At 50.0% G+C, this 17,089-nt stretch overlaps 10 protein-coding genes across 10 annotated transcripts; 7 read left to right on the top strand and 3 right to left on the bottom strand.

Annotated features, from left to right (window-relative positions):
- Window positions 1-480: 480 nt before the first annotated feature.
- Window positions 481-939, bottom strand: SNOG_13889 (hypothetical protein; the record flags this gene model as incomplete). Its single annotated transcript, XM_001804038.1, has 2 exons — window positions 481-500; window positions 861-939. 2 exons carry the CDS (start codon window positions 937-939, stop codon window positions 481-483), a joined length of 99 nt encoding a protein of 32 aa, XP_001804090.1.
- Window positions 940-1,425: 486 nt separating this feature from the next.
- Window positions 1,426-1,806, bottom strand: SNOG_13888 (hypothetical protein; the record flags this gene model as incomplete). The annotated part of the gene is made up of 2 exons (XM_001804037.1): window positions 1,426-1,536; window positions 1,597-1,806. 2 exons carry the CDS (start codon window positions 1,804-1,806, stop codon window positions 1,426-1,428), a joined length of 321 nt encoding a protein of 106 aa, XP_001804089.1.
- Window positions 1,807-2,284: 478 nt separating this feature from the next.
- Window positions 2,285-3,274, top strand: SNOG_13887 (hypothetical protein; the record flags this gene model as incomplete). The annotated part of the gene is made up of 2 exons (XM_001804036.1): window positions 2,285-2,356; window positions 2,492-3,274. The coding sequence occupies 2 exons, from the start codon at window positions 2,285-2,287 to the stop codon at window positions 3,272-3,274; spliced, it is 855 nt and encodes a 284-aa protein (XP_001804088.1).
- Window positions 3,275-4,789: 1,515 nt separating this feature from the next.
- On the top strand, window positions 4,790-6,253 carry SNOG_13886 (hypothetical protein; the record flags this gene model as incomplete). Its single annotated transcript, XM_001804035.1, has 1 exon — window positions 4,790-6,253. One exon carries the CDS (start codon window positions 4,790-4,792, stop codon window positions 6,209-6,211), a length of 1,422 nt encoding a protein of 473 aa, XP_001804087.1. The 3' UTR covers window positions 6,212-6,253.
- A 316-nt stretch (window positions 6,254-6,569) lies between these two features.
- On the top strand, window positions 6,570-7,773 carry SNOG_13885 (hypothetical protein; the record flags this gene model as incomplete). The annotated part of the gene is made up of 2 exons (XM_001804034.1): window positions 6,570-6,600; window positions 6,665-7,773. 2 exons carry the CDS (start codon window positions 6,570-6,572, stop codon window positions 7,771-7,773), a joined length of 1,140 nt encoding a protein of 379 aa, XP_001804086.1.
- On the bottom strand, window positions 7,749-9,197 carry SNOG_13884 (hypothetical protein). Its single transcript, XM_001804033.1, has 4 exons — window positions 9,061-9,197; window positions 8,950-9,002; window positions 8,237-8,885; window positions 7,749-8,182 (listed from the first exon to the last, which is right to left on the bottom strand). Exons 3-4 carry the CDS (start codon window positions 8,789-8,791, stop codon window positions 7,838-7,840), a joined length of 900 nt encoding a protein of 299 aa, XP_001804085.1. The 5' UTR covers window positions 8,792-8,885; window positions 8,950-9,002; window positions 9,061-9,197; the 3' UTR covers window positions 7,749-7,837.
- A 549-nt stretch (window positions 9,198-9,746) lies between these two features.
- SNOG_13883 (hypothetical protein) lies at window positions 9,747-11,581 on the top strand (the record flags this gene model as incomplete). The annotated part of the gene is made up of 3 exons (XM_001804032.1): window positions 9,747-9,801; window positions 10,008-10,398; window positions 10,453-11,581. The coding sequence occupies 3 exons, from the start codon at window positions 9,747-9,749 to the stop codon at window positions 11,579-11,581; spliced, it is 1,575 nt and encodes a 524-aa protein (XP_001804084.1).
- A 1,206-nt stretch (window positions 11,582-12,787) lies between these two features.
- SNOG_13882 (hypothetical protein) lies at window positions 12,788-15,596 on the top strand (the record flags this gene model as incomplete). Its single annotated transcript, XM_001804031.1, has 7 exons — window positions 12,788-12,867; window positions 13,161-13,322; window positions 13,387-13,401; window positions 13,459-13,780; window positions 13,825-14,344; window positions 14,399-15,311; window positions 15,365-15,596. 7 exons carry the CDS (start codon window positions 12,788-12,790, stop codon window positions 15,594-15,596), a joined length of 2,244 nt encoding a protein of 747 aa, XP_001804083.1.
- Window positions 15,597-15,892: 296 nt separating this feature from the next.
- On the top strand, window positions 15,893-16,384 carry SNOG_13881 (hypothetical protein; the record flags this gene model as incomplete). Its single annotated transcript, XM_001804030.1, has 2 exons — window positions 15,893-16,058; window positions 16,137-16,384. 2 exons carry the CDS (start codon window positions 15,893-15,895, stop codon window positions 16,382-16,384), a joined length of 414 nt encoding a protein of 137 aa, XP_001804082.1.
- Window positions 16,385-16,574: 190 nt separating this feature from the next.
- Window positions 16,575-16,960, top strand: SNOG_13880 (hypothetical protein; the record flags this gene model as incomplete). Its single annotated transcript, XM_001804029.1, has 2 exons — window positions 16,575-16,722; window positions 16,776-16,960. 2 exons carry the CDS (start codon window positions 16,575-16,577, stop codon window positions 16,958-16,960), a joined length of 333 nt encoding a protein of 110 aa, XP_001804081.1.
- Window positions 16,961-17,089: the final 129 nt, after the last annotated feature.

Raw genomic sequence — 17,089 nt, 5'->3', positions numbered from 1 at the left:
GTATGCATGGCTTATTAGGTGTTCTATCGGCCCGTTTAGCGTTTCAGAATTTACAAAAGTTATTTGTGTATGGTAGTCTGTGGTAGGAATTCGACTTTCATCACTTGAACCCTTGGTTTTTGAGGCTAGTGATAATGTTCTGATGTTCTCCACTGCTGATCTGACTAACAAAAGATTAGTGCTTGTTGCACACATAAGAAGAATTTATGCACGATCTGCCTTTGTGGGGCATCTAAATATACCTACGGTACATCCACGAACTGAAACGTCTGTCATGGAATATTCCACAGAACTTCGGTCACCCTTCACCCGCTCGCTTTACTTGCTTCTCGACCTTCTTCGTTAGGGCTGCAGGGTATTGTAGAGAATTGTACTCGATTGGGCAAAGGGGGTACCTATGTAATCGTCATACTCCAGAGCCATCATGAAAGCTGCAACAAGCGCACGGTAACTCTCACGCCGTGGAAGATGACACGGGCCCTATATCCTCGCCTTGAATACTACAATGAAGTGCAGAAATACAATGTTTGCGTGAGATCTAGCCTTGAACGCTTGCCGGTGTTTCTAAGGACGATTATTTTCATGCAGGTCGTCATAGGAGCAAAACAGCAAGTGTGAAATACATGTTATTCTCCATTTTCTTCTGAGACAGTGCGCCGAAACTACAATATCTCACCGAATATGTTTGCGGAACCGAGTCTACATCTATAGATTGCTCAACTTCAATCCTTGGGCATGAAACACGCGCAGCCTTGCTTGCGCTTTGGCACGCTGTTGGATTTGAGCATCGCACTGGCAGTAATAAAGCCAGATAAACTCTTTGCCATGATCTGCCGTTGTCCGTAACAACGACAACTTACAGGTGAGACCATTTGTGGGGTTGCGATGCGGCTCTTTTCCTGGACAAGGGAGCGACGCACGGATGACAGATGATGACATTGCGGAGTTGAGTGCTAGAGCCATTCTCTTCGAGTAGTCTGTTCTGAGCCAGAGTAATGATGAGATGTTTACAGTGTTATCACAAATCCTGGCGTTTGCATTCACTGTGCCTTGGAAAGCTTCATTCAGACGATCAAGCTCAAATTTGCACATGCATCGCGATAGAGACAAAAATAGTCCATGCGACATATGGGCAAGGGCAACGGGCAAGGGGGCGGGGTTGGTTGTGGATTCATCATGCAGGTACTTATTCAGCCTTATTGATCGTGTCATTCCAAATCCCGAGCTTCCCTGTCCTCTGAACGCATTAATCGGCCCCGTGGTCATCTATCCAACTGGGGTTTGGAGTGAACACGAGATGTTAACAGTTTCCGTGCAGTCAATAGCATTGTTTCAACAGAATATCCATCGAGAAGAAAAGTGTTTACGTGTGTATCTCATGTTTCAGTCGTTTCAAATCTGTGCATTCGACTAAAGGTATCCTACTCAGTTCGCCATGCTTCCTGCACCATTTTGCTGATCACAGTAGTAGTTGATCTCGTCTCCGCCAAGATGCCACTCTTCTGAATGGCAGACGTTCAGGTTTCCGATAACTTCCTACGCAGCAATCAGTCTCTGACAATTCGACTTCTTACTTCACTTCCAGGTTGAACTTACCATCTCACAATCGGGGCATTGATCCCATTGCTCATCACCAGTGTTTCTGTTCTTGTAGGCTTCGCATGCCGCCCGTGTTGCAGCTTCGTTGTAGACGGGCTGGCCTCCGATTTTGTCGATGCATACAGCAGCTGAGTGCATGTCTGCCTGGACAAATGGAGCGTGTATAGCGAGGAGTGCAAGCACTGTTGATGTGGACGCGAAGCGCATGGTGATAGTATTGTGGTCTTGTTGAGGAAAGACTTTGGACGAAGCGAATTGAACTAAGAGCTTGATCGTAGTGAAAGAGAGGCAGTGCAGTTGGAGCGTGAGGAAATTGACACTGCTGGCTTAACTTGATATTTGAGCAGCCCAAATGACCCCTTCTAGAATGAGCTTCTAGCGTATCCGAGCAGTACTAAATTAGCATGTTCGCACGGAAGCTCACTCGCCACAACTTCGGGCTGAATGTGGCGAACATCACAGTCTCCTGAAACGCCATCTTGGCAAATATGGATACTGCTGTTTTCCGTTGAGCAAATCAGCATTGCTAGCGAGCGCAGCGAAATCTACCACGACTGTCATGCGCAACGGCCCGATGTCTCGTTTTAGCCTATCTTTGTTTTTACACTAAGCACGAGTAAGGTGTTCTATGCGTGGACGTTTCGCATAAAGAAAGCTTGTCCAGATCAGCCCTGTTAATTTCCGCATGGCTGTTCAGCCATTCACGTTCGACAACGTGCTCACGATAACGCTTGGCAAGTACAAGCTGCTTTCTCACGTGTGTCCTTCGGACCGACTTCACTCCTTCCCTGATCTTGAGTATCCTTTAGAGATGACGAGTCTTTAATGTTGTATATCAACCGCGGTGCCAGAGTACTTTCGTTGATATCATTCCTCAGGCACATCTTCACAGTCTCTACCAACTCGCATCATCACTCTTTTCACAAACACCATGCTTTTCTCAACTCAAGCAGCGCAGGCTTTGATTATTGCTTCCGGTCTCGCTTTTGTATCAGCTGCTCCAGCTCCCGTCCTTGTCGGCGTCGACGAAGTCATTCTTTATGGAAAAGGGCGTCTCTCGGTCATGAAGCGCTCGGTCTTGAAGGAACTAGAAGACGCACGCAATGCTGCCGTTGCACCACCAAAGCCCAGTTACCTCGAAGACAATCTCACCACCTACGCTGGCAAGCAAGCGGCTGCACCCTTGTCACGGCTACGGAAGCGCGATGACTCAATCATCATTCCCAACCCGAACTCTCGCTTTTTGGGATGGGACGTTCAAATGAGTCAAGTCGTCAAAGGCGCACCCACGTCAATCTCCGTCTCTTCTGGCTACTCAATTGGCAATTCAATCTCGGTTGGCGCCGGCGTTGACCTCACACTCATCAAAGACTTCCTCAGTGCCTCAATGAGTACCGACTACACCCACTCGTGGACAAGTGAACAGAGTCAGCTTTTCCGAGCCGATGTGCCCGAGGGAAAATACGGCGCTTTTGTCAGCAACCCTTGGACCAACCGCGCTAGTGGCAATGTCTGGACGGGCAGCATAGGCGGTGACGGCACTTTGACACCTTATCAAGCTGATTCATTTGACACCAAGAAGTTCGATGCCATGGAATGGGTTGATGGGGTCATTAGCCTATGCGTCGGTGACACCTTCCCGTTGAAGAGATGCGTGGGCGAAGGCAATTTGTGACGGAACCGAGTAGAAGCAAAGACGTACGAGCATGGAAAGCTTGAACTCCAATTTATGATGCGCCTATATATATTCCTTGGTGAAGCTTCATGGTCATTCTATTGGCTCCTTGTACATATCATAGACATGTGATTCTCTTTTCAATTTCCGCCTCATCTTTCACTCATGTTGCCACATGCATCTCTGTGTATCCTTCGATCACGATACCTGACACCATTTCGACGAATTATACTGTCCCACTCATCTGCTGGGCGGTCTTCGGGGTTGACCCTAATTTCCTCTGTACGTGCCTCAAGATCCCATGGAGCAGGCGGTGGGTGCTCGAGCTCGCTGTGGCTCATTGCTTCTACGACCCCGTCGAGCCATGTCTCACATAAGAATCTTGCGGCTGGCTTCTGGCCGTAGATGGTATTGTGGACTAACACGTTCCTCTTAGTGAGTGTGGCGGATAGATTTGTGCGTACACCTAACGTGTCTGTACGTTGGATCTGGCGACCTGTCTGGAGATGATGCGCGTATCGCCGTGCACTGCATGATGTTAATGATTTATAATTGGTGGAAGACGCATGCGCAACGTACATCTCTTCCGCGTGTGTGTTATGATGAGGAGCTAAAGTCATCAATTTGTAGGAGCACGATTTTTGCATGAAAAGTCTTTGACACTTGTGTCTGAGGCGCAGAATGGCGATACTAGAGAGTTTTGGGGATTGAATCCTGCGTTTGAGAGAATCTGGGGGTCGATCGAGGTTATCGTTACTTTGAATTTGAAATAGGTGACATGAAGTCAGTGAATTCCCCACCGCACAGTCATAAGAGCCACGTACTACCAATTTGTCACTGACCACTTCGATTTCAGACCCACGATATTAGAACGTTGAGTAGTAGGTCAAAGGAGATAGACCTGTTCATTGACACTCCAGTACTTCAGCGGAGATACATACTCATTCACTAAATCGAATGCCTCTGATGGAAAAATAAACGCTGCCCTACTATCAGCGAAATGTGTGACCGTGCTTCCCATCTTTGTCATAAATCGTGAGCTCCTGTTGTTGATTTTTATGCCGTGCAATATCATGCCGTACTGTCACTGTAGCGCAAGGATCCACGTAAATGCCCCCTTCAATCACGGCTTCTCATTCATAAGGGTGTCATAGTTATTTCAGGGAAAAGTAGAATCATGCTAAAAGCAGCAGATGCATACAACGCAGTAGAGTAAGGGTGTCATAATAGTACATCTTTTCCATCGCCCTTCCCGGCGTATTTCACATGCCTAGCTAAGTCGGCTGACTAGAGGAAGTTGATACAAGCTATCGAAGCGATGCTTTCCGCAGGCTAGAAGTGAAGCTTTAATCCTTGAAGCTAAGTACTTGCGCTAGGGCCATTCATTGGCGGTCCGTTTATGGCATCCCGGTCACTTTGAAGGTGTCCCAGAATCGGCTACCCCGCCCCATCAGTATACCAGACACTCCGAAGCCCAACTCCAATCTTTCAACCAGTCGGATCAAGAACGAGATAATGGATCGGTCTTCTTTCACGCCCAGGAATTCTATTGCGCACATTTGGACAGAAATTCTTGGCCTTCCTGGTACTGCTTTAGATGCTCTTGATATTTCGGACGAAGCAGGGTGTTACCCATCGTCCTTCAAAGTGGAGCATCTTGCCCAGAGTACCATCGCTCTTTCAGCGCTTGCAGCGGCCCTTTTCCAATCTTATCGTCAACAGTGTACAGTGCCGAGGGTGACTGTAGAAGCCGAGCATGCCTGTGTGGAGTTCAAGTCTGAGCGAATCTACTTGCTCAATGGCAAACCCGCCCCTTCTACTTGGGGCTCCATTGGCGGCTTGCATAAAACCGCGGACGGGTACATACGAATGCATGATTCGTTCCCCAACCATTGCGATAGTGCCTTACGAATACTAGGCCTTCAATCCAGCGCTTCAAGGGAAGAAGTAGCGAGGAAGGTGCTGCAATGGACCTCGACTCATCTCGAAGAAGAAGCTGCTAGAGGAGGTGCAGTTGTAGCTGCATTGCGCTCTTTCGAAGAATGGGACGCTTTGCCACAAGCGAAAGCCCTCATAGACTTCCCTGTCGCAATTAATCAGGTGGCACACTCGATGCCCTATCTACCACAAAGATGCACGACCTTCAGCGATAGATGTCTTCAAGGTGTCCGCGTCGTTGAGATGAGCCGAGTTATAGCTGCTCCGGTCGCAGGCAAAACTCTAGCAGCACACGGAGCCGACGTAATTTGGATCACATCTCCGACACTGCCAGATCTGCCCGACTTAGATATCGACCTGTCAAGAGGGAAGCGCACAGTTCAATTGGATATCAAAAGACTCGAAGACAAGACCAAACTTCTCGAACTATTGCGGACTGCAGATGTCTTCATCCAGAGCTACCGCCCCGGAAGCCTTGCCGCACAGGGCCTCTCTACTACAGAGCTCCTTCTATTGAATCCCAATATGATCATGGCGAGTTTGAACGCGTACGGGTCAGATGGGCCGTGGTCGCAGCGCCGTGGCTTTGATTCTTTGGTGCAAACATGCTCTGGTCTTAATGTTGAAGACGCCAGACAGCATGGCACAGGCGAGGCAGTTCGTGTGTTGCCATGTCAGGCACTCGACCATGGCGCTGGGTATCTCCTAGCAACTGGCATTCTCGCGGCCCTATACAAACGCGCGATCGACGGCGGCGCGTACGAAGTAACGACTTCTTTGGCGGGGGTAATGAAGTATCTTCGATCGTTAGGCCAATTCGCAGGCAAGAGCGGATTTGAGAGGAAACACCCAGAGGATGTGACCCAATATCTCGAAACAAGGCAGACAGGCTTTGGGGAATTGCGTGCTGTTCGACATGCAGCCAGCATCGCTGGCGTCACAGTAGGGTGGAATGAGATGCCTAAGCCGCTTGGGGCCGACCAACCTGTGTGGCTGTAGCTTCCAAGAAGATGCATTGTAAATTCGTGGTTGTTGTGTCCCATCGTTGGTAACACACACAGTATGAATCAGTAGCTACGTCATCCATACCCAGCGCACGCGCTCCTACCACAAAAGTCGTTCGCCCCTCATTAGCTGGCCATTGTCGCTACAACACTAACACACCTTTCTGCCCAGACTTTCCCATCGGCCCGGTCCACTATCTCTCTTGTACCAATCATGGCAGAAATCGCAGCAGGCGCGTATCTTGCCTCGGAGGTTATTGAGCATGGCGCCCAAGCAGGTTACGCAGCATATCTTGTATCGAAGCCAACCTTACCGTTGAAAGCTACCTTCACGCGAATTGCTACAGCATCAGATGATCACACAAAGTGCGTGTGGTGGAAATGGTAAGTTGCCAGACTGACAGCATTAGGCGTTCACTAGCGCGATCGCACCACACGTTGACGATAGTCAACAACAAAGCTTATGTCTTTGGCGGCACTACCGCTGAGAACTTGCTTGCCAGCAACGACATGCACGCAGTCACGGTTGAGCATACTGGGAAACCAGACATGGATTACGGACTAATACCTGCATTGCCTACCACTGAAGGCGGAGAAGTTCCTGTCTCACGAACCAACCATACGGCGTGCGCCTTCCATGGAAATGTTGCCATATACGGTGGCAGCAATGATAAGAACGACCTCATTGACGAGGCCTCGTCCTTGTGGTTGTTCAATCCCGAGCGAAAGGCTTGGGACTTGCTATCGTCGACCAAGACAGACAGTGCACCAGGTCCGCGACGAAATGCAAAACTTTTCGATCATGATGGAAGCATAGTCCTTTACGGTGGTGTAGACGCGACTGGAGATGCTGCATCGGATCTCTGGACTTTTGACGTTGCCTCCAAGGCCTGGACACAGCTACCTACCGCACCAGTGGCAACCACGAACGCAGCACTGGCGAATGGTCAATTGTACCTCATCTCAGCGAAAGACTCCGTTAGTGGTCAACTACACCATCTCGGGGTCTCATCACCCATCAAAGAGATGACCTGGGACTCATTCACGTTTCCGGCAAATCCGCTGGCGCCTGGCCCCAGAGCCCGCCATGACGGAGCTTTCCTCCCACTTACCACTGGCTGGGGACGGAATTACATGGTGTACTTACTCGGGGCAAGAGACGAATCACTTTCCAGGACGGAGTCACTAATGATGGATGAAGCAAAGGACAAGGAAAATCTCACGCAATTTAGCGACACTTGGGCTTTACAAATTCCATCAAGCGACGTAGACGCGAAACCTGCATGGTCGTTGAAGAACGCCATCAAGCCAGCAAAGATCAAGGATGCCATTCGACATGCAATTGGCGCTGAGACCGGTCATCTCGCTTGGGCCGAGGCCGTCGTACAGCTGCCATCTGAAAAGCAACTGGGAGAAGAAGACGGTAAACTTCATCCCGGACCAAGAGCATTCTTTGGAGCGGATGTTATGGAAAACGGGCATAGCGTAGTGTTCTGGGGTGGCGTGAATGCAAAGGGGCAGAGGATCGGTGATGGGTGGATTGTGAAGTTTTCTTAGATGTTCAGGATACGTAAATGGCAGGTCTTGGTCTAGAAAGGCATTGGATATCTCGTCCTGTGCTCTAATCTCGCTTGTATATACCCAATAGCCAACATGCTCGCAATAGGGCTAAGCCCCACGCCATGCCGATGCTGTCCCAGACAACATTGAGCTTGCTGCCCATGACCTCTTTCCAGCCAATCGCAACTTCGGCCATAGCAATGTCAGCACTCTCGGCAAGCATGAGCATTTCGACATCGAATATCCAGCCTTCCGAGTGCATGTATGGGATGATGTATGGCAGAGTGGGTCGCGAGAAGAGCTTGAAGCCACACTGTGTGTCTTTTATACGAGCAGTCGCGGGCGGTGTCATGACGCGAAGGAGAATGTGGAAAGAGTGCATAAGGAAGTTGCGGAGCTTCGAGCGCTGGTGGAGGTTAGTAGAGGTTCCTTCATGACATGATGTTGGCAGTTGTTATACCTTCACAACCGCTTCGCTACCGACAAGATGGGCCCTGCTGCCAATGGCAACGCCGCGCCCATACTTGTCCTCTACTTTCCTACATCCTTCAACCATCTTGCCGAGATCGTCGAATCGACTAGCCCCGTCCGCGTCGGCGAAGACAATGTACTGCCCGCGAACATGCCTCATTCCATGCGTCACTGCACCGCCTTTGCCTCGATTTTCTTCTAGGGTGATGACGCGGATACTGCCATGCGGTATGTGTGTCGAATGCGATGCTTTGGCGCCTCCTTTATCCGACCACGGGCCGGGCTTCGGCACCGGGTGCTGGCTAAGCTGATGCTCCTTCGCAAAGTCCAAGGCCTTGTCTACTGTCCTGTCCTTGCTTCCGTCGCTGACGATGAGAATTTCCCAGCCCTTGTCTTTGGCTGCGCCTTTCTCTCCTTCGTGCGCCGCGCCATATTCGCTCTCCAGGAAATTGACCGCCTCTTCCAGCATGCCTTCCAACCGCTCTTCCTCATTGTATGCCGGTACAACAACGCTCATAAACAACTCTGGCGGCTCAATTGGCATCCGAGGAGGCACGATAGTCTTGGTACCAGGCTGCTTCGCCGCTTCGCGTTTTGCGGCTTCCTTCTCGGCGGCCCATTTGTCTAGCCAGCATGGAAGCGCTTTGGGTGCACTTCGCGATCCGTCGGGCAGAATGGTTGTATATTGCTTTTCAGACCGGCGGGGTTCTCGAGGTGTTGGCGCAAGCAGGTTAAGCGCAATGTAGATCTACGTGGTGACTTCGCGTTAACAATGCTCATGCACAGGGTCGCAGGACATTCGAGCCTACCCAGAAGCCCATGGCCACCAGCATGGAGGCAAGCGCAAGCACTAGCGCCCACGTTGGAGGCATTTGCACCGCCTTCTTTGGATGCGATTCGAAGCCATAGCCCGAGCCTAGCTTGGTGGTATCAAAAGCGCGGTTCGACATGGCGGAACAGGCATGAAATGACACGTGCTACCTCTCGAGCGCTGCAGACATTGACAGATGAAGCTGATCGCTCAAGCAACGCGACCTCACGCGACAAAGAGAAATAGAGAGTGAAAGATGGCGGTAGCTGTGGAGCAGCCAATGGCGTGGGGAAGATGCAACGTGGAAGCTGACGTAGCTACAGTAGCTTCAATCTCCGACGACCGACGACCGACGACCGGTAAAACGTAGTTCCGGTTTGTTTTCCCTTGGCGTTCTCTCCATTTGATCCATAGGGATTCTTCAAAAATTAAGTGTGTTCGTTTTCCTTTGATTACCTAATAATTACACCCAGGTACAAAGTAATAGTGTTCTAAAAAGGTCAAGCTAGGCCTCGCTCTTGCCCCACTACGCCCGCTGTCCGCGTTCGCGCAACAATTTAGTGGGGGCCTTTGACGTGCTATCAACACTACTCCACATGACTCCCCAAATAATGAGTAGACTGTCAACACCATCGCGCAAGCTGCACAGGAAGCAGTCATCTCCCCAACTCGCTCAATTACCATAGGCATGGCCGGCACAGTACCTGATAGCTCAGCGCCACGCGACGAGCAAACAAAGTACAGTAAGTATCCCTTCACGTTTGCACTTGAAGCACACACTTTGCGATTCGAGCCTTCTTGTGCCTGCGATTGGTGCTGTGGTTAACCAAATGTGGTGGCGTGCGCACGACTGTCATCACTGTCGCGCGCATAGCGATCAAAGTCCTTCTGAACGGAAATTATCCTCGCGCTTGTCGTTATGAGACCAGTATCGGCTAACCATGCACAGAGAGAGTATATGCGCAGCCCGAGAACCCGTTCAGTGGGCTCATACCCGATCAATCCTTCGCCGTTATCCCCCAAGTCGATCTCGAATCCGGTGGCGTGTTACACAATGTACCCGTCGCATACAAGACTTACGGCACACTTGCGCCCAGCGGTGACAATGCCATGGTCATATGTCACGCCCTTACTGGGAGCGCAGACGTGGGAGACTGGTGGGGACCGCTTTTGGGTGGCTCTGGCAAGGCGTTTGACATCTCCAGATTCTTCGTCGTGTGTATGAATAGTCTTGGAAGTCCGTACGGCAGTGCGAGTCCAGTCACGGCCAAAGATGGCGATGCCTCTTTGGGTTTGTACGGGCCCGAGTTCCCATTGACAACCGTCAGAGACGATGTCAAGTGAGTCAGGCAGGTGAAAGGCGGGGATACGATAGAACAGGCTGACTTCAACAGCATTTTCAAGCTTGTCCTAGATGATCTTGGGGTAAAACAGATCGCAGCTGTCATTGGCGGCTCCATGGGGGGCATGCTCGTCCTCGAGTTTGCTTATTTCGGAAGGGACTACGTCAAGTGTATCATTCCCATTGCTACTTCAGCCCGTTACAGCGCGTGGGGAATCAGCTGGGGCGAGGCACAGCGTCAGAGCATATACAGTGATCCGAAGTACGACGACGGTTATTACACATTCGAAGACCCGCCGTCGACAGGCCTCGGGGCGGCGCGCATGTCAGCTCTTCTAACCTATCGGAGCCGCGACTCATTCGAATCTCGATTTGGTCGCAATACCCCGGATCTGTCCAAAAAACAAAGCATCAACGCGGTTCCTCGACCTTCCATGGTATCAAATTCTTCCCATGAGCATTGGGCAATTCATAATGATGGTCACAAGCATGCAGGCTCACCCCGAGCAACATCCAGGTCGAATAGCAGTGCTACACTGGCAAGCCTTGGTACGTCAGCTGCAGCAGCTCAGGCCGATCTCGAGTTCCATGATGCCTCGAATCCTTCAACACCTCCTCCTCACACCCAGACCAAAGCAGATGGGACCAGCAAAATCACGCCTTCAGCAAAGCGACTAGCGCCTCATTATTTCTCTGCGCAATCGTATCTACGCTACCAGGGGGAAAAATTCATCAAACGCTTCGATGCCAACTGTTACATTGCGATTACACGCAAGCTAGACACGCATGATATCTCGCGGCATCGCTATCCTGAGGGTCAAGATTTAGAGTCCTTGGACCCGGTGTCTGCACTCCATCATGCACTCTCCCTCATTGAGCAACCCACACTCGTGTTGGGCATTCAATCTGATGGGCTGTTCACGTTTGCAGAGCAGCAAGAGCTTGCAGCTCATATACCTAATGCAACATTGAAAACAATTGACTCACCGGATGGTCACGATGCTTTCCTGCTCGAGTTTGAACAAGTCAACAGACACCTGACTACGTTTCTGAAGGAGGTCCTACCTGACATCACGAACAGAAGTCCTGTCTCTGACACTGTCACGTCGGAATCTAGCTTAACAGCCACCAAAACCAGCACCTTCGGCGAGGCCGAAGTCGACGACATCACGGCTTGGTGACCGCATACCATCCCATTCCAGCGAGGCACTTCCGTTTGGATCTGCGCTAAATGGCGCACAGGACAACTTAATCATATGCTAGATAGCAGGCTGTTTGCTATACTAAGCTCTAGAAGATGAAGCAGAGGTACAGCTCTTCATCATGAACAATCAAGATTTCCTACGATCAATTCAACGAGGACGACTGATTCTCCAAATTTCATGTTTATACTTAGATCGCTCGACCCACTTCTTTAATGCGCTGTGATTGCAGTCGATATTTTTGGGCGCCCGCATGGAGCGCGCCGCGTCTGTACGTATTCGATTGTACACCCCCGATCGGCGTCCGCTTACCCCCGGAACGTCGAGAACAATCTTTTACGACGTGGCACGACGCATTGGGAACATGAGGCGCCACACGATAACTGGTAACATTGCAAACCCACTCATATACACGCTAAAGCATTCTGGGATGGATTGGGTGCGCATAGAAATCTTCATGGACGAGGTGAATTTGAGAAGATGTTTCTGCTCCTATCGTGAACTAAGCCCAGATGCAACAATCAAGAAATCGCACCTTTCTAACATTTACGGATGCAACGCATGACGTAATCACGAGAACAATATTTCTGTGGCTTCCTCCAGGTCGTGCGCCACCATTTTTGAGAGCAGAGGAGAGACATGGGTTGGCCCAATTGACATGGGGACTTAGACAACGGAGATCCCGAGCTACATATACCAACGGTATCGATGGCAACTATACTGCAGGTGGACCTATGAGAGATTGCAACCAGTGTCTCAGGACCGTCATTAGTGCATGGAACGTACACAGTCAGGCTCTTGGATGGACAAGCTAATGCCAGAATACCAGGATGCCTCGAGGTCCCTTTTTCATGTACGTCTGGACTGCAATGTTTTGGGAATAAGCTTTGGACTGAATGCTTAGCTTGAAAATACATGGAAACGGTCTCAATGACTGGCAAGGATGTGCTCCTTTTGCGGGATCTTTGTACTTGCCGTCTGGACACAGTGAACGGCTGAGTTTATGCTTCTAGGAACGTGTTCCATCTGGTCCACGCCCCCAGGTAAATGCAATTCGTGGCTAGCTATGCTCGCATTGGGCTCAACTTTTAGAATTAGCGCCTCTAATCCCTGACAGATACAAGCTCAGATCCACGCTGATTGGCTGGGCCCTCTACCCCGGAAAATGAAGATGACACACTCGTCATGGCGTGCAGTATGTGGCTTTGCCTTCTGCACTCTCCAGCCTGTGATTCTTCGCTTGCCCTCTCTGCTTTCAGTCGCTAGTATCGGTCTGACGTCGGGACACGAGGTCGCCGGCTGAAATGTGCAGCAGGTGGAGCATACGCGCTTCAGAATCAACATTCTCATTGTCTGCAGAGACGTATAGCCCGACATCTAGAGCGATGAGGCGTCTCAAAGTTGCCTGAATCCTAAGATCGACGAGAACCTTATGACGTGGGAAATCATATAAAACCCTGGTTTCGCACATCACTCGGAGGATCACCAATTGTATCAGTCACTATTGCGACCTATCTGGCACTATGCACTACATTTCTTTCCTGCTACACATTGCCAGCCTATCGATATCTGTGACAGCCCAAGCTGTTGCGTCAAACTCTGAAAATGAAGTGATTGCATCGCATACGAATTCTTGGGCAGCACTGTCTGAAGATGAAGTCTCTGGTGTGAATGACTTGATACAACGGAAATTCAACCTGTCCGGCTTTCAGGGCTCGAGGTAGGAGCATCGACTCCACTGTGAATCTTCCAGCTGGAGCGCTAACTATATTGATGATCCATAGTTTTGACAGCTATGTGTAAGTTGAGCATGCTTCAGTCATCTGTGGCGTACCTTGTGTGCTAACCTAAGCTAGAATTCAGATTACCCTTCAGAATCCCAACAAGACAGATGTGATTGCCTACCTTGACCACAACTCGACAGCCCCTAGTCGCTATGCAAGAGCAACTGTGGTCACTGGAGCTACAAACTCCACCGACTTGTTTTGGCAAGAATATCTGGTTGGCCCACTGCCTGCAACAAATACCACAAACATAGCACGGCTCACATACCCCTTCAACAACAACAATCCAGGCAACACTAAGGTCCATCCAATATACTCGGCTTCGGATGCTGTGCAGTTTCAAACAAAGATCAGCTCAGATGTAGAGAACATCACTCGTGAGCTTTGGAACACAGTACGTTGGCTCCTGCTGCATTGAGAACAAGCTGACGATACCAGACAATCGCAGAAGGAACTATAGGAGTACGATTCGGTGTACCTTTCTGGGAAGAGGACAACAGAACTATCTCATGGGCAGCATTTTTTGCAAACCCGGACGCAGACCTCACCAGCAGCCCTACCCTACTCGCGCTCGGAGTCACTGTCAAGTTGGATCTGACCGGTCGCGATTGGCAGGACTGGAAGGTAGCTGGTTGGTACTCCCTGGGAGAGTTCTATGATAGCACAGAGTCTTTTTTGAACGCTCTTTCCGCCCCGGAATTCATCAGGCCGCATGCGAATGTAGACGGAAATTGGACGTCGACTAACCAGCAAGGTGCGCCTTTACCATTGGACGATCAACCTCCCCCAACTTCGATTTCACAAGGCATCCAGAGGTTCAAAATTGACTCCGTAAATGGGTACATATCGTGGATGAACTTCTCTTTCTACTTTTCTGTATCTTTTGACCTTGGTCTGTCGCTCTTCGATGTGCAATACAAAGGAAAAAGACTTATATATGAGCTCTCGTTACAGGAAGGTAAGCAGCTGGTAGAAATACTATCCACGAAATTGCACTAACTTTAGTTTCCAGCACTGACACATTACGCCGGCTCCGACCCCTTTGCCTCGCAGGCAACATTCTTCGATAGCCAAACGGGATTCGGGTCGACTCTGCAGCCACTCATTAGAGGCTACGATTGTCCATCGCATGCTACTTATATTAATGCAACCTTCACGGAAGGCAATGCAACGAGGACACAAGCGGATGCAATCTGTATCTTCGAGTTTGATGCGGGATTCCCAATCCGCAGACACTCGTTTTCCCCAGCAGCACCTCACACAAGCGTAGCAAGGAACATCATCTTTACGATACGCACCATCTCCACGATTGGAAATTACGATTTTTTGATCGAATACACTTTCTTCTACGACGGCGCAATCGAGGTCTCCGCTCGTGCATCAGGTTATATCTCCGCCGCGTACTGGGATGGGAATGTAGACTACGGTTTCCATATCCATGACTATCTTTCTGGTAGTCTGCACGACCATGTGCTGACATTCAAAGCCGATATTGATATACTGGGAACGAAAAATAGCATTCAGAAGATCGACATAGTGCCTACAACCACTACTTATCCCTGGTCGAATGGAAGATCCTACAACACGTTCAAAGCGCCAAGAAGCTTCCTGGCCACTGAAAGCAGTATTAATTGGTCTGAAAATGATGCAACTATGTACGCAATTGTGAATAAAGACACACCAAACCGCTTCGGGGAATACCCAGGATACAGGATGAAGCGAAATGCCGGCACGACGCATCTCACTGCAGTCAATGCTACCGACACCGGAAGAGCCGCAGCATACGCTACACATGACTTCTATGTTACCAATCAGAAGCATACTGAGCCACGTGCAGCAGATTCGTACAATCAGTACGCACCCGAAGATCCATTGGTAGATTTTGGCAAATTTCTCGACGAGGAGTTAATCGAGCAGCAAGATTTGTACGTCCCTCTTTATCTAGTCCTTGAAAAAAATATCGCTGACCACTGGACAGAGTGATATGGTTCAATCTGGGCATGCATCACATGCCGCATACAGGTGACTTACCTACAACCATGTTCTCATCCACACGCTCCGCGATGCGCTTTGAACCTTTGAACTACCTGGACGGTGACCCGTCCGTAGCCAGTAACCAGCAGCAACGAGTCGACTATAACGAAGACGGCAGCATTTTATATGTTGAGCAGTTCGGCAAGAAGATGGAGGAATATGAAACGTGTACTTGAGGATCACTAGGATGTTCAGTGGAGATTGAAATGAGAACACTGTCATTACATTCATGGAAGACGAGACCTTGAAGTCTCATTATGTCCATAGTAACCTAGAGAACATCGATTACTGGATGGTGGACATATTCGCAATCCTCTAAAGCAATGCCACAAATACACACTCTCGATGTCAAGGTAGCTCATGCACGCCTTTTACGCGTTGATCTAGCAATATGAGTGCCGCTCGATACCTTCAGCGATAACAACAACCTCGAGACCGAACCTACCCAGTTACCGCCCAAAAGATAGCCACCATGAATTTCACATTACCTTTACCTCAATTTCTCCTCGATTGGATAGCTAAACATCCATATGAAACCGCCATTCACGCCATCAACGGATTGGTTCTTTGCACCCCTGGCGCAATCACTGTTCCGATATTCAGTGCACTTGGCTTCAGTACAATCGGACCAGGTGCTGGTCGGTCAATTCTTGTCCCATGCCGGCCTGCGCTATGCTAGTTGGCCGATCATTTGTGAACTTATTGACATGCCTCAGGGACGGTAGCGAGTGGGGTGATGGGCTACTTTGCATTCGTACCAGCGAGTGGACTTTACGCGACACTGCAAAGCGCTTCTATGGGTGGATACGGTGCGAGCTTTGCTGCTGGCGCTGCTCAAGTAGGGGCTGTGGCGTCTTCTGCTGTTGCTTGGGCTGTGGGATTGGCGTCAGTGAATGCGACACAAACGATTTGCTGTGCCCTATGGGGCTTGCTGCAAGCGCCGCCTTTAGCCATGCTCCAGTAGGAGGACGTTAATCCTGGTCTTCACCCCAACATGCTTTTTTTAGAATCAACCCGCTCTAAGACGGTGTAACTAACATTGTAACCGACTCTTTGATCGTCGTTATTGCAAGTATAAGAAGACGGTAATTAATACTTGGCCAAAAGCAGTGCTCACGCGCGAACGGATCATACCAAAAACCTCCAAAGCAGACATGTCTGTCCTCAGAGCAGCACAAGGCTGGGTGAAGGTCCACCCATACCAGACCACAACCCACATTCTGAATGGACTGATTGTCTTTTATCCCATGGTAGCAACAATACCAACCCTCTTCAGCCTAGGTTTCAGGACCGATGGTCCACGTCAGTGACATCCTTCTTCCGCGAACCCCCCACACGAGATCTAAAACTTTCAGATTGGCCTGCCTCGACTTACATGAGCCGGAACGGCCGCATCGAGCCTGGAAGTCTGTTCGCGACACTTCAGAGTGCTGCCATGGGTGGAGCCGGCTCGATTGCTGTTGCTAAGACGGCGCAGACTGGCGCTGTGTTGTCTTCGATCACCCTCGCCTATCGGACATACTTGAGAGGGAAGCGCTGATGGAAATTCAAGTCATAAGCAAGCACTTGGGTTTGGCGGGGCTGATGAATGTGGAGGATAAATGAGTACCTAGGTAGTTCAGTCACAGCTCCAATATCGGGCGGCCTCGTCGCATGATGATAATCATAT

This window comes from Parastagonospora nodorum, assembly GCF_000146915.1.
Source record: "Parastagonospora nodorum SN15 chromosome Unknown scaffold_28, whole genome shotgun sequence".
NCBI lineage: Eukaryota > Fungi > Ascomycota > Dothideomycetes > Pleosporales > Phaeosphaeriaceae > Parastagonospora > Parastagonospora nodorum.
The sequence above is the reverse complement of the archived record's forward strand: the minus strand, read 5'-3'. Positions and strand labels throughout refer to the sequence as shown.

Excerpts from the sequence above, each read along its gene's own strand:
- SNOG_13884 (XM_001804033.1), bottom strand. The coding sequence starts at position 8,791 with ATGCCAATTGAGCCGCCAGAGTTGTTTATGAGCGTTGTTGTACCGGCA. Across the intron at positions 8,183-8,236 it reads GTAGCGAAGCGGTTGTGAAG|CGCTCGAAGCTCCGCAACTT; the intron begins GTATAACAACTG and ends AACCTCCACCAG.